Source organism: Suillus subalutaceus (assembly GCF_016647625.1).
Source record: "Suillus subalutaceus strain FC151 chromosome Unknown DFJ58scaffold_48, whole genome shotgun sequence".
NCBI classification, from domain to species: domain Eukaryota; kingdom Fungi; phylum Basidiomycota; class Agaricomycetes; order Boletales; family Suillaceae; genus Suillus; species Suillus subalutaceus.
Window position 1 is genome coordinate 2048 of NW_024540297.1, and position 16056 is coordinate 18103.

Consider the following 16056-nt stretch of genomic DNA (forward strand, 5'->3'; position numbering starts at 1 on the left):
CGTCTTCTCGCCCTCATCAACTTCAGATCCATCCGAGCGGCCATACGCCATGCGAAGAGCACGTTTCATCTTACCCTTGGATTCCTTTGTGAGTGGGCGTGGTTTTACTAGAGAGTACATAGACGGTAGATCCTTAGCCATTCTGTAAGAATAGCTGTTTCGAAAAAAGGCTTACCCTTTGTGCGCACGTTAGAGGGACCATCCTGGAGGAATGCTGGTACCGTAGCTATACGCCTCGAGTCAAGTAAAGTTAATATAAAATAAAGAGTACTCACCTGCAGTCTCAGGCTCTGGCGATGCTGCTACACTCGATGATCCCACTGTCAATGGGGACAGAGGGCCACCCTTTATCGGAGAAGTTGGTAGGGCAGGCGTTTTGGGTTGCTTCGGCCGTGCAGCCTTCTTCTCCACTTTCGAAGTATCAGACTTCTCGCTGGACGGGGCCGGCCTTTTTAACGCATGTGAAGTATCCACGAACTTCAGTTTCCTCTTCTTCCCGCGTGCTTCTTCATACTCCGATTCAGGCTCTGTGGCGACATTCTCCCCAGCTGAAGTACTAATTTCAATCACCTCGCACTGTGCTGCGGCAGTCGGTCCCGGCTTTCGAGCGACTTTGAGCGGGTGTGAGGGTGGTAGTGTAACGACTCTAAATGGACGTGATGGTGGCGGTTCCATGACATCTACTCGTGTGGCAAATTTTCTGAACTTCCGAGTAGTAGGTACTATTGGATGATCGTCATCCGAATCATCGTCGTCGTTGGCGTCGGCGTTAGGTGGTGGAGGGGCCTTCGTCACTTTATCAGCCTTCTTGACTTTGGTAGTCGCATTGCTGGGCTTGAGACGAGCTGGGCCATGGTAGTCGGTGTCGCCATTAACAAACAGCCGTCTAGCACCAGCATGTGGCCAGTCAGAAGGAGGCGCTATGCCTGTGATGACAGGCCTCTCAGAGGCCATAACAGATGCTGCACATAACATTAGAATCAGAATGTTCTTACAACGAGAATCTTACCTCGATACGCCTTGTCAACTTTGACAACTTTCATGGTTCCTGACTTCAATGCCTCCACGAGCACCGCAATTTCCTTCTGTGTCAGCGCTCCAATGCCCTTATTCTTCGAGTTCTCATTGTGAGTTTCACCAGGCAAGAGACACCTTTCAGTTGGATATCCCTTGATGCAGAGATTGGCGTCAGCAAGTGCGCTGGACATGCCCTTCCAAGGGAAGTTTTTATCCCAGGCACACTTGCCCCCAAGCTGGGCTAGTATACATTTAGTCAGATGAATTAAAAGACCAGTGACGTTCTGACATACCGACTTGTTTGATAAGTTCAAGCTTAACCCACTTCAAAGCATCATCCCGTCCCTCGGGTGCCTGAGACTGATCACGACCATTGTTTGGAGGCGAGTGGGGGGTCAATAGGTCACTGCAAGTATCATCATGGAATGCTTCATCCACCTCGGCCAAGGATGTACTATTACTGTTTGAAGATGTGGTGTCAGTCGTAGCATCAAGGTAGATACAATCATACTTACTACACGTGTGCTTTAAGATGCCCGATGATGGCATCATCACTCGCACGGCATCGTGTTTGCCAGAACTGCATCTTGCTAAGTATACGTGAGGATTTAGACGACAAAGAATCTTACCCCTGCAGCACCTGGTGTGTTATATGAATGGCCGAGTGACCCGTCTTCATTGACCACTTTGCCACATAGGACGATGGCTGCTTCGAAGCCAGATTTAGCGGAGGCAGACTCGAGCTACAATAGCAATGTGAGATGATGACGAAAGTTCAGGTGAGATGACATACAATCTGTATTACTCTTCGATAATGTTTCTGAAATCCCTGTCCACGCTGAGCTATTGTCTGAGTAGATGATCCAAGGAGCGATGCCTCCTCGTGCATGAACAAGAGGTCTTGGTAAGAATCGGGATAGGCCTCTTTGAATTTGTCGTAACACTGCGTGCGCACGGTCGCACCTGTAAGGAATATAAACCTTGTGCAAAAGAAGATGTAATATAGTACTTACTGGGCGTGCCGCCTCCGGCTGGGGCCTCTCTGCCAATGCGCGCAAGTTCCGTCTGCATATGCTCTTTGAAGTAGTTAGCGTACAAGTTCCAGTAATTAATACCATTCACGGTGCGCCCGCGACTCTTCAAGAATAAGTTGATCAATTGGGAAATAGGGAGTGTAGTAGACGTAGAGAGATCAAGAAAGCCGCGCTCGACTGCAGCAAACCCGACCTCTAATGCTGCATTCAGCTCCGCCGACCTGCGTCCAGTAATTGTATGTCCCTCTTGACGGGTCACCGGCTCGCGCTCTTCGGGAAAGCGTTCATGGAATGAAGGACCTGCACCAATAGTATTCATCGAAGAGGCAGCATTAGTCTGGAATGGCGTTGGTGGAATAATGTTCGTTGCTGGGACGGGAGGTGCATGATCTTGAGACAATGACGATGGAACAGGCTGAGGGATGAATGGGGCAACGTCACCAGAAAAATCCTGCGTAAATCCTGAAGGAGTTTGGCCTGTAGCGTAAGGCTCCAGGGAACATGTACGAGAGGTTGCTTGACCCGATGAACTCGTAGGAAAATTAAAACTTGGTGGTGGTGCTAGACGGCTTATGTCCTGCGCGATGAGGTGATGTTGGGTTCCCCCGGGTAAAAAAGACTCAGCCCCCATCATACTAAAGGTGTCAGAGGAGTTAGGATCCATCCATGCAGGTTGCTGGCGCATAGAATTAAAAAAAATATCCTGGATCTGCGCAGGGGTTTGTGGGGTAGGAAACGGTGAGGCATGTCGACTAGCCACGGGGACCGTTAGCGATGATGTTGCGTTTGCCGAAGTATTATCTGGCACCGCGTGGGTGAAATTTGGTGCACCAGAGTGCACAGGTACGAGGTCTTGATCTTCCACAGTGGTGGCGTGTTGATAGGCCTGGCGACGGATAGATGCGCCTTTGACAAGGCCAACATCCCGCGCTGTGGCCTTGAGCTTACTCCTGAGTCGTGACGGAGTCAGCTCAGCAGGTGGTGTTGCGCATCGACGACCACCACCGAATTGTTCAGACATGTAATCAAAGTTATCGGGGAGGCCCATGTAGCTCGAGTGAGGAGACGGTGGGTTATCGGGGTTGTTTTGCGTCATTTCTGCAGTAGATAGTTAATGAGAGAAGAAGTATGTAGGCACACACTTTACTTACCTATATGCGAGATACTAGAGAGAAAATCTGGCGGGAATTCTGAAGGGGCACAAAAAAAACCCCAGAGCTCTGATACTTATGAGGGATCCATCAGTGCAACGGTGTTCCATAGTTTCACTCGGACTAAGAAATGAGCGGTAGAACTAAACAAACGTACAAGACATTAAAAACTATTCGGATAGTAACAGAGACATACAAGTTCAAGAATGTGTGGGCGAGGGCCTAAGTGAGGGTTTGAGTGAGGCGCTGAGGAGGCTCTGAGGAGGCTCGGGAGGCTAAAAAGAGGGTTCAGAATGATTCAAACACAGATGACATTGAGCACAAGTGACTTACTTTGCGGCCGATATGGTCTAGACCCAATGACAGTACTGTCATGTCAGAAAGGCTGAAAAGAATATTACAGATGATGCGAAAATTGAAAGAACAAGGGACTTATGGTGCAGCCGAAGATCCAGACTGTAGTATCATTATGTCACAAAGGCTGAAATGAGTGCTAGAAAGCGCAAGTGACTTACTTTGCAACCGATGACCCCGAATAACTTCAAATCGAAGTGGTTACCAGAAACGAAGGAGTGATCAGAAACAGTAACTGCGACCCAAGACGTTAGTAGTAGCCGAAGAGGATATAAAGGATGAGGGTTTGGGGAGGCCCGAGAGGCTACAGAGAGGCTGAAAAATGAACGTCGTGTTGTAACTAAGGATAATGTCAATGAACCGACAAAGTTACCTCTACTGAGTTTGAATCAAGATGAGGTCTGATACTGTACATCAGAAATTAAAGTACAATTTCAAAAAAGAACTGTTGTACTGACATGCTATCTACATTTGAAAGTATTCAGTTACTTGCCGTTATACCAGTCAACGTCTGAGACGCTTGGTAGGGCGACAATCACTCTCACTAATATACTGGTCCTCATCCACGGCAACACTTTCATCATCAGATGTAGACCGCTCCACAAACGATATTGGTGGGATAAGATCATCAGTGTGAGCAACGTTGGGCCATGTTGATTTGTGCACAGCTCTAGAAGCCAGCTGGGGTGGCGGGCGTGACAATGGTGGTGTTGATTTAGGCACAGATCTAGAGGCTGGCCGGGGTGGTGGACGTGAGATCTCTACAAAAACTTGAACGCGACGACGACTAGCAGGAAGAGCAGAATGAGAAGGTGCAGTAGGATGAGGAGGTGCAGTAGGATGAGGAGGTATAGCAGGACGAGTAGAAGGTGAAGCAGAGCGAGTAGAAGGTGTGGCAGGAGGTGAGGGGAGACGGCGAAGACCCTTTCGGTCAATGTTACCGTCAGCGAATGCACGTCGACCGCGAGGGTGGATGGAATGATGTGACGGTGCCTCTCCAATGATAATCGGGTCTTTGGACATTGTGAGGCGTGTGCGGCCAGCATCACTTGTGACGGCTCGAATAGTGAGGGCGCCTGTCTTGAGAGCGTTGACCAGATTAGCACGATGACGGAGGGTCAAATCATGTATTCCTTTGGTCCGAGTGAGTGTGGGTCGAGTCTCGCCAGGCATCAAAGTCTCGTCCGGATAGTTCACAAGGCAACATCCGAGCCGAGCAAGTTCCTTTGGGAGAGTTTTCCAGGGGAAGTCGTTTTGAGTGCGGCCATGCAGGGTGCCACCGACAGACGCTGAAATAAAGTCAAGATTAGTGTAAAAGGGAACTAACGAAACTCACCAGCGAGGGCTGCTATACCACCCATGATACAGGGAATTCCATCCAGTGCCTTCCATCCGTCATCGACTTGGAGACTGGCATTAACCCCACTAACTTCTAAGTCCTCTGTTGACACTGCTGCATCCACGAGCTAGAAGTGATCAGCGGATTTTCGGATATAAAACTGACTAGAGAACTTACGAGGTGAGTAATTGTAAAAGAGTGCGCGTCCGTCTGCATGGCAGCATCAACATGCAAGGGTCTAGATATGGTCGTAGTCATCTGCAACAGAGTAACAGGGTACGAGAAAATAGTTAATCGATAACACACAAAAGAGGCCATAGAAATCTTCGGAACATGGATAATTATAGTAAGTTTGAACTTCGAAGAAGCCTCGAAGCCACCGAAAAGCTCAGGCGCCCCCGATTCAAGTATGGAGGGGCAACATGAACATTGAGGGTGATATGGACGGTCTGGGTACAAGTCTATATAGACTTCAGGTCTGGACTTTGCGGTCTGGGTCCAGGTGGCGATGCCCAGACGGAGTTTGAAGCTGTCGGCGCCCCCCGAGCATGGCTGACCACTCCCACCAGTCACATCACGTTGTGTAATATTGTTTGTCAACACTGGCGCAGATAGTGAGCACTGGTGCAGATATTGATGAACTTACTTGCATTAACAGTCTTGTCACGCACTTCACACTTCACTGGGTCTCGCTAGTCACTGGTGGCAGGTGTGAGTCCTGTCATTCCGTCTTCGGTGCTTCTTTCTCATCGTTCTCTATTCACCTCTTTCTAGTTTGCCATTCAATATTCTTGCTGGGTCGCCTTGGCATTTCACTCATTACCCTCGCCCTCAAACAGTTCAGGCTCTTTGGTACTGGCGCCGATGAGTGTTGTGATGTTTGTATTTGAGAGTGCTTCTCTCTTATTGTTCTCTCTTCACCTCTTCTAGTTTGCCATTTAGTATTCCTGCTGGACTGTACATCACCTGGGCGTTTTACTCGTTACCCTCGCCCTCGAACATTGAGTACCATATCTTCGTCTTCAGTGCTTCTTTCTTATTGTTCTCTCTTCGCCTCTTTTTAGTTTGGCATTCAGTATTCTTGCTGGGTCGCCTTGGTGTCTCGCTCGTTACCCCCCTCGCCCTCAAACAATTCACGCTCTTTTGATTGGCGCCAGTGAGTGTCGTGATGCTTGCATTTGAGGGTGTTTCTCCATTGTCGTTCCCCCTTCACCTCTTCTAGTTTGTTATTTAGTATTTAATATTCCTGCTGGGCCGTACATCACCTTAGCGTTTCGCTCATTACCTCACCCTTGAACTTTTTACACTCTTTTAGATTGATATCCAAGCTTGGTTACCCTCCATGTGGCTTCTCGTCTAATCCTACCTGCCCTCTGTGAATCTATGAAATTGTATAATACATGAACTTAGTGGGAACTCTGACACGGTGAAGCAAGAGGAGGATGAGCCTTTTGGCAATGTCGAGTACGTGATTGATACTCCCTTATTTCACGCAATATCTAGGCAAAGGATTCGGAACCCACAAAAGGGGAGGTTATCTACTCAGACGATGATATGAAATCAGATGCAGACTCAGAGGAGAAGAAACCTCTTTCGAAGAGAAGCCTTCATATATAGTAGATACGGGTATCGCTGCCAAAGTTACGAGTTTGTCCAGAGGCTCAATAGAGGCTCCTGCAGGGCTCCCGCAAGGTGTAATGATATTTGTGAGCCAATCAGCTTGAATATATAAATCGTACTGAGTAAAAAAGACAAACATACAGGCATTCTCTAGGATTCAAGGTATCTGAACTAGCCTCATGGGCTCTAACAGCACGCCCCATTGTGTTAATACCAGATTTTGAAAGAAAACTCCATGGCTAATGGTTGTATTGCATTTCTCTAACTAACAGGGCAGCACAGTAGTACGAACTTCATAGCGACTATGATCTTGGTATGTACCATCGTCACGATTCATCCAATTATCATGGGCAGGCGAGCAAAATACCTCACATTAGACGAGAAAGCAGCTGCCTCACAAAGACATAGAGTAACATATTCTCAGTCACAACGGTGAGCATTATAAAAATCTTGTCTAGGTTTGATTCACATGTTTTCGCTATTATAGAGGCAAAATGGCGAGGCAAGCTCAGAATGCTTGTGCCTACGCCAAGCGTCATGGTCGACGCGGACCTCATACATTCAAGATCCTGTCTGAAGCACCTCTGACATCTTCCTTGTTTCACTTTGCGGCTCTCCCCCTTCCTAATTCTTATCTCTTTCACCAATCCCTTGCCGGTTCAAACTTGATCGACGAATCCGACCTCTTGCAATGGGACAAACCACCTCCTTACAATTTCCCCAATCCACCCGACTCTCCAGAGGAAGAGCGTTTCACACAAAATCTCGTTGATGTGATGCATGGACGTTATTTGCGGGTTGAAAGGGAATCTTGTGCACACCGCACAGCCATGTATAGTATGGGAGAGAGTGACAGGCTTCTCAAAGAGATTCGAGACATGCAGAAGAGTTTGAGTGCAGGCTGGAATGAACTTCACACTTGTGTTTCCCGCTTGCAGGCAAGTGTGACTCGGAGACACAAGATCATGGCTGAATGCTACTGCCAGTGGGTAGCACGAAGGATCGTAAATTATCAAACGGAGAAGGACTTGCTAATTACTGGAAAGAATCCATATGTTTAGACATTGTACTACTTTAATTCAACTTGGCTCCACCCTCCATGCACGCTAGGATACTGGCATAGAAAGTACACGAGAACGTAGATAATGTCGGAGATTGCTCATCCCGTCCTCTTGAAGTTGCGTAAGTTGTCGTCCGCGTAGGACAGCAATGATTGTCGCTAATACCCATACACCACAATCATAACCATTAGTCTGAAGAGGTTTGACCTGCGTAAATCATCAAAAATGGAACACTTAGATGTGAGAAATGTCATTGAACTTACACTCAACGGACGAGCTGCCCATCCGTCCAGATCAACATGAACGTTCTTGTCTCGTTGACGGGCCACCATCAGAAGTCGACAAATAAATTTCATGACATCCTGCAAATCCATCAAAATGAACATCGCACGAAAGTGAAAGCGAACCAACTTTGACATCTTGTTTCCATGGTTTCCGTTCAGCTAGACTATCAAAGAGATGAAGCTCCTTTCTTGACAAGTAGATGATGCAAACAACCCAATGGCCGACACCAGATGGCCTATGAATTGGTAGAACCCACACATCTTTCTCCCAATAACGCATCCACGATGTATTGCGCCAGAGCATATCATCAGCTGCATTATAGCGAATGCGAGGAAGATCAAATGTAGAGAAGACAGCTACAGTGGGATTGGGCATGTCCATTTGCAGAAGGACGGCACAACCATTGATACATACGTCGTTAAGAAACGCAGTCGGACGAGTGAGAAAAGCTATGTCTCTCGGCTCGAATACTTGGCAGGGGAAGCCTCCAGTTGACGCCGTGGTTCTAGTAGCTGCGCATCCAGACACGATGACGTGCGAATCTTGAAATGGGGCATGAAAATCATCAATTAGGAGACCCTACTAATACATTAGTGATACTCTGGGCCTATCAACGATATCGACGTACCTCGGGGCAATCCCACACTATGTCAGCACAAAGATTAGACGCTACGTCTTGATCTTCATTGAACTCTGCTCCAGCACTATCACCTTCCAAAATGTCGGCAAGGGCAGCTTGCTCGGGCTCAACCTTCATGGTATCATCTGCCTCGAGCAGTGTTGGCCCGTCCTCGGGAACAGGATCCTGCACCGTCACACTGGTCAAATGAAAAGAGGGACTGAGAGGACCTCCAGAGTAGGTTATAGCCCTATCTAGTGCCTCTTTTGCACGGCTGCTAAACCGAACCGAAGATGCTAATGCATTTGACCATCGCACCTGAAGTCTGAGAAAATGTGAGCGCTTCTGTTGTAATGGAATGAGGAAGCGCTCATCTATAAATAAGAAATTTCGTCAATGAACCTTGAATGAATTGGTAATGAGAACCATACTTTCGGACAATCGGATTGAAAGCTCCAATGCTGTCAGCTCCTCTTCAAAGAAACGACACAAATTGTCAGCCTCCATGCCTAAGCGTTTTTGCTCCTCCCTGCACCGGTCACGTTTAAGAAGGGCACGAATTCCGTCCCTGATGTCTGAGTCTTCCAACCATCGAGGTACCTCTCCAATTGAGGGTGTAACCCAGACATCCTGCATTAATGTCTGGTCGCCACGTAGTTCAGCTAATTTTGTCGGGAGAGGAGTAGGAAGTGGGATATTCCAAGCAGGATTGTAGAGTGACTCTAATCGCTCACAGTAAGAATTGAACTTTCGGATTGCCGTCATGAGAGCAGGTTGGCGTTTGGCTATAGCTTTGCGAGTGTGTTGATGAAGTTTCGTCCCTGAACAATAAAGTTAGAATGGAGGAACAGTATACGCGAAGAGTTACCTAATGCTTGGTGGGACCCGCCCACAGCACGATCAAGTTTATCCCATTCAAAGAAGCTGGCGATAGCGCGCTTTCGAATATTGATCTTGAGATCACGTGTCATGAGAAGGACACGGACGAAGTCGAGACTAACTCCATTGAGCTCGGGGAATCTATCATGAACATTAAGAGAAGAGTATAATGCTTCGACTTTAGTCATGAGACGATCGTGGCCTCTTTGGAGGCTCTCGAGGGCATCGAGGGTGTCATTGGACGCTGTCTCCTTCTCCAGCATAGTCCTAGTAGTCTGCAGGGCTCGTTCTGACGCGTCCAAGTCGGCCTGTAGAGCGAGAACGGTGTCTAGCTCCTTCCTGAGGCGAGCAGGAGCATCTAGAAACAATCAGCATCAGTATTCAGTGCGTGCATATCATAGGCTTGCTCACGAGCACGAATCGAGAGCTGGGCTTGTCGTTGGTCAGCCCACTGAGCCTGCAAGTCATCCACAGACGTTTCACAGCGGTCAATGATGTCGAGGGCAGCAGAGCCCTGGGCCTTAATGCCCCGATTGAGACGGCGTCTGATCCAGTCTCCAAGGTCCGCTTTCATTTCTGACCCTATCGCAGTGGCTTGACGGTCGATTAACCAAAGACGGCGCTGGCGCTAAGTGACTCAAAATAGTTAGTATATTGTTTGGAAGAACAAAATGTAACGCACTGATGATGACCTTTCTACACCAATCAAGCGAACGAATCGCGACCATAACCGTTCAGTCCCCTCGCCATCAGATAAGCCAAGGCCTATGCAAATCCGTGGATTGTGCACCAGCTGACAGGCCCATTCATGACCATAGGCATGCATAGCCGTAGTCGCAAAGCGCAGACGTGAGACAACTTCAGGGGGGAGAATCTCAAACTGAAAATAATTAGTGAATGAATAGCGAATGAATAGCGAACAAATCTGATTACAACCGTGTACATACCTTTGAAAGCGACCGAGCGAGAACACAGCCTACATCATAGAGCGTAACAACCGTGGCTTGAGGAGGGAGTAATGTGAACAGGTGTTCTATCAGTGCTACCGAATATTTCTGCTGCTCTCCAGGAGAGTCGATATTAGCAAAAAATAAGGGAATGTCATGACGGCAAATGAGGGCCATTATTCCTGTGTCGTCGAAGCTGTCCATCGCAGCCTTTTGTTTCTTCCCATCGGCTGCTTCGTATGCACTCTCACATTGATCAATAGCTTCATCAGGCACAAGGGATGTGCGTAGCTTCGGAGGTCGTTTACGTTGTGCATCAATTCGGCGCCCGACCGCATCAACAAACTGTTTCGAAAGGAAATAAGTTGGTTCATAGAAGCGAGGACAGTCACCCGCAGAACGTCGGTGACGATGATGAAAGTTGCCATCCGTAGCAACATGTATGTCCCCACCTTGATCGACGGGTCTGCCATACAGTGTCCCACCAAAGCATGCTGGACAGCGCTGTGCGATAAGTGGAGCACATCGGCCAAAGTGTAAGACAGTTGATGTCAAACTTTCTTCATTGGTTACAGTAGGTGGTGGTGGGGGCCGGTGGCTTGCCACATAGTCTCGACTTCGTTGAAGGCCTGCGTCCACTTGCCGTTCAACTTCGACCTGAAGGACGTCGTACCACTGTACGGCGTAACCTAGGCCACGACGAAATGGTTCCTGCACAACGTCACCCTTTGAGCTAGTTTAGTAACGTGATATGTCATATGGATATACTAGTATCTTACCTGCGAGTCAGTCACTTGAAAACCTCGGCGTGAATAGTGTGTTTTAAGAGCCGATGCGAGAGCATTGATAGCGTCACAAGACCGCTCGAAAAGTGCGCGATAAAATGAAAGTAGATCAACAGATACCGCCATACGAGGTTGTGAAGGTGCGGTAGGGAATAGCCCATGATGAAGGAGGGCCTGCGGAAGGCTGGAGCATTCACAGCTGAGTACATCGATTGATTCAAATCCTGTTGGTACGTTTTGCACTCGTTAGCTCATCCAATGGGCCAGAAGCATGAGTACTTACTGTCAAAGAATAGGCACAATAAACTGGTCTTTTTCTGTGCGCAGGTGAGAGTCGCACATGCTGAGATCACTTTGCAAGTCTTCTCCAAGCCTTGGCCAATAGTGCGGGCATGATACTTCAATTGCGGGTCCACGAGGGTGGGTATGAGCTTTCGCCAGTTTTCGTATAACATATTTGTCGGGTTATCGGGGAGAATACGCCGCTTGTGAGGATTGCGCCCCAAATCTGCGGGCCTATCAGAAACCGTTTCTTCCGATGTCTCAATATCAGTGCCTGTGAATTCCAAGTCATCAAGAATGCTCGTGTGATTGATTCCACCAGCATGATCACCCAACACAGTACAATGAGAAGTCCCTGTTTGGGGGGGTGCATGATCCAATAGTCGTTGTATTTGAGCAAGTAGGCGACGCCGCTTGAGTTCTGCACCAGGTAACTCGACCAGTGTTTGAGTTTTCCTTTTATCTCTGGCTTTCCTCGGGCTTACAAAGTGTTGCCCAAGGCCAAAGGAAACGAGCTGAGCTTTACGAGTATTGAGGGATTTGGTTGGGGTCATGGCGAGAAGAATGCGTCAACTTGCACAAGGACCATAGTACATATTACAGACGCCAGACAGTGCCAAGTACTTTGATTATTAGTTATGATACATAAATAGAAACTCCCAGGCCTACCAGATGACCCTACAAGACCAGAGCCCACCAATGAGCCACCAAAAGCTACAAAATCAAGGACGGGAGGTCATCGGGAGGTGCTATAGGCTCGTGGGAGGGTCGCTGGAGGCGCAGGAGCTAATCCTATATGTAAGCTATTATTAGATAGGAAGGTGGGTGGGTCTTGCAGACGTGTTTCCCACAACATAGAAACCGGGTCTGATAGACCCTTTATAGGCACCGAAATGTCCTGCCTGAGTGGATGATTCCTAACTAACATGTAATCAAAGCTTGGCGCAAGCAGGTCAAACAACGACATGCAGGCAAAGGCTGCCCCACCAAAGAAGGTCAAAGTGGGCCGATCTGCGGGGTGGCCACGGACAAGTGTCCCTGATGATACCTTCGAGGCATATTACCCTGATCCGACGAAACATGGTGCAAGGGACCAGCGTTTTCGGTGTCTAGGCAAAGGCTGCGACTATAGTCTTGGGTATCCACAAAACCTCGCCCGTTGCCTCAGGCATGCCGCTACTTGCAGCAAAATGGATGATAAACTTCGTCAGGCCGCCAGTCAATGCATGAGTCGTGAGAGTGCCGGTGCGAAGCTTGAAACTACTTTAAAGGCAAGCGGATCACAGGTGCAATTGTCGTCACCTACTCCTGCTCCAGGGGGAGAGCAGACAGGTGGAATCGTGCTGAAGAAGCCTACAAAAATTGAGCTAGACTTCATGAATGAAGGACGGAAGATTCTAGGTCTTCATATGGACCTTGCCATTGTTAAACTTATCTGCGCTGCAGCCCTCCCACCATACATCGCAGATTATCAGGAATGGAAGGATCTCTTCACAATTGCTAATAAAGCTTATCATCCAAAGTCAGGCTCAGTCATTGCCGATACCCACATCCCAATGGAGGCTGCGCATGTACAAGAGCTAGTCATCAACTTTCTCAAGTTGAACTTTAACTTGACGGTCTCATTTGATGGAGGAGGGACGAAACGCCAACAGGCCGTATACACTATTTACTTCACAACACCAGATGGACGGAGCTTCCTAATTCGAGGCGAGGAGTGCTCTGATGAATCGCACACAGGCCAGTTCATCACCCGGATGGTCCTGAAGGCAATCGACCTTGTCGGGCGTAATCATTTTGCAGGTGTCACGTCCGACAACACAGGCAACACACGTGTCGCTCGACAGCTTTTATGTGCGGAAATCAAAACTCTTATCCAAGTTCCTGATATCTGCCACCACCTCAATCTTCTCTGTAAGGATATCACGCAGTTGGCCATGTTTTCGGGTGTACGTGTCCAGTCTTGTCATATGTGATCTGATTTTCATACTAGCTTTGATGGACAGATGATCAAATATCTTCGATCAATAATCACCTACTTCCGAAAATCTCATGCGGGCGCTGATGCTCTGAACAAAGCACACAAGTCAATGAATATTGAGCGTGGTCTGGAAGGCATAGGGAAGACTCGCTTTGCAACCGTTTGCATTTCGGCACTGTCACTCAAGCGCTGTTTCCCCGCACTCCGCCAGATTGTCGATGCTCGTCAAGTAAAGTTCCCACCTCACAAGTCGCAACTCACTGGCCTCCTCATGAGCAACTCACCTCGTTCCTTGGAATTTGAGTCTCATATTACTCGCTACACTGACATTGTCGCTCCAATTGCAAAGTCAATTGCTTGTCTCGAGTCATCACAGACTGATTTGTCGGACATTGGCTTGTACTACTTTGCAATAGGTGCTACGCTAAAACGAATCTTTGACAGTGACAACAATCCATTTCGTCAGAAGAGTCTGGTCAGATTCGTGCAATCTTCAACTCTCGATTCCGTGAAGCCTTGTCTGAGGATCCAACTGATGCTCCCATCTCCGCTCTCTATTTGCACCCTCGTAAGCACAATAATACTGTCTCGGTTGCGATGCTAATAAGTATTACAGGTTATGTCAATAGCAATTATTTCAAAAGAACTTGAACCCTCTTGCCCTCACATTTGTTCTTCCCGCACAAAGCGCAAAGACTTTGTCTTCCGATTCGTCTGGTCCTCCCATCCAAAACTACACAGTCTTCTGTCGCGTACTCGTGTTCTTGAAGGGTCTTCTTGAGGGGGAGTGGAAGTCAAAAGAGAACCCGATTCTCAAAAAACTAACTGGTCGTGAGGCTCAGCAATCATTCCTCCGGCAATTTGAACGTTACGCACGTGGTCAGTATCCATTTGATACCCCCCTTGAAGATGGTCAATCAACACTGTCATGGTGGACGCACTTAACAAGAATTCCTGAGGGAAATATCCTCGCGGTCAGTCCATTTGTTGCATACATGAACTGGTTCACTCACTCCAGTAAAGACCCTCGCTGTCAAGGTGTTTTCCGTCCGACCGAGCTCAATGCCAGAAGAGCGTACAATGTCAGTATTCACGCGGATGAATTCTGCGCTGCGAAATCGTCAAAATGTCAGTACACTTGTGAACATGACGCAAATACGGCAATGGTACATGTATGATTCTGCTGTAAGTAAATCCGACTTTTTTTGGCTCATACTCACGCAAGCATAGTCCAAACATCCAGAGCGTCCGACCATCAATTTTTATGACCTCGACGCCCAACTGTTTGGGGTCTGGAGCGAAAGTAGGCAAACAGCACCACGATCCAAGGAACAGCTTGCTGTCGACCGAAAGTGCTGGAGGAGATGAAGAAATCGAAGATGACGAGTCCAGTTCTTGGTTGGACAATGTGGGAGAGAGTTCCACCGCATGCAATGATGCTGACTTCAATGTCGAATCCGAGATAGACTTGAGTGCAGAGGGTTTGTTGGTAGTATTGGCAGAGGCAAGTCCTGGTGGCACACAGAAAGGCAAGGGAAAGGCCAAGGCCGAGGCTGAAGAGATCGAGGGGGGATGACAGCGTCGATGACGAGTGGCCGGAAACATGGGAATGAGCGGCTGGCTAATTAGCTAGGGTTATTAGCTATCTTTTCGCCTGCTAAAAACTATGTCACGTGACTTGCTAAAAAGCGGCTAATAATCCGCTAGTTAATAACTCCCCAAGAGCCACCTGGCTAAAAAGCAGGCTAATAATTCGTCAATTAATTTTATCCCTAACCCTACCGTTCTTGTATTAGCCAACGAGCAAATGAATCTAGTCTTTCCATCGAGGCTTCCCGCACAGCTTGGATGATAGAGTTCACGTCCATTGGAGTTGTAGAGTAGATACATACATTAATGACGCGACCGTGTTTGCATCGCATCAATATGAATCAAACATTAATTTCAACATTTCAAATATTCACGTCGAAAATTTCAGTTTTCTTATTGGCTACAGGTCATGTGATTACTCCAAAGCGCGCACTATCCAAATTCAAACCCAGATTTACCAGTCCCTCTATCGAGGGTTTGTCTCATAGAGGGGCTGGTCACCAGTCTAGGTCATAGGCGTGGGCGACCTGAGTTCCATCATTGGATGTCTGATGCAATGCTCAGTGTGAGAAGCAAATTCTCTGAAAGCAAACCCGGGCAATCGCCCCTTCGTCATGATCATCGCTTTCGTTCCTACTGCCTTCCATTAATACTTGATTGTTCTTTCTTTGTATAACGGCCCGCCCTTCAACTTGTGCAACCTCCCACTTTCTTTGTACGACTGCCTTCGTTGCTACACACTTCGATCGTGTCGTAATTACAGACAATGTCTGCCACGACGTCGACTTGGGCGCTGTTTAGAGCCTTAATGCATAGCGTTATTTATGGGCCGCAGCCGAACCCCACAATATTGTCACGAACACCTCGAAGATGAGTCACACCAGCACGTTGCCAAAATCACGAATAGTTCTCTGATCTTTTACGGCGTTTGAACATTCCGCCGCGGCATGAATCACTGCTTTGGGATTTATCAGCTGCTGCGTACGTGATCCCATCAATATCCTTGGATGCACTTTCCTCTTATACTTGAATCTATCATCTGAAACATTTCCATTAATAAGATATCATTCATCAAATTTCAAATTTCACTTTGGCGATGCAAGCGCTGGATG

General features: G+C 47.8%; 3 protein-coding genes across 3 annotated transcripts; 1 reads left to right on the forward strand and 2 right to left on the reverse strand.

The window, feature by feature from the left end:
* Positions 1–1810: 1810 nt before the first annotated feature.
* DFJ58DRAFT_612003 (uncharacterized protein) lies at positions 1811–2280 on the reverse strand (the record flags this gene model as incomplete). Its single annotated transcript, XM_041380903.1, has 2 exons — positions 1811–1980; positions 2031–2280. Coding segments are annotated over 2 exons (420 nt in total), but the record flags the coding sequence as incomplete, so codon positions are not given.
* A 1780-nt stretch (positions 2281–4060) lies between these two features.
* On the reverse strand, positions 4061–5153 carry DFJ58DRAFT_727506 (uncharacterized protein; the record flags this gene model as incomplete). The annotated part of the gene is made up of 3 exons (XM_041385477.1): positions 4061–4845; positions 4893–5022; positions 5073–5153. The coding sequence occupies 3 exons, from the start codon at positions 5151–5153 to the stop codon at positions 4061–4063; spliced, it is 996 nt and encodes a 331-aa protein (XP_041244246.1).
* Positions 5154–14211: 9058 nt separating this feature from the next.
* DFJ58DRAFT_880773 (uncharacterized protein) lies at positions 14212–14951 on the forward strand (the record flags this gene model as incomplete). Its single annotated transcript, XM_041394545.1, has 3 exons — positions 14212–14328; positions 14378–14539; positions 14585–14951. Coding segments are annotated over 3 exons (417 nt in total), but the record flags the coding sequence as incomplete, so codon positions are not given.
* Between the last annotated feature and the right edge of the window lie 1105 nt (positions 14952–16056).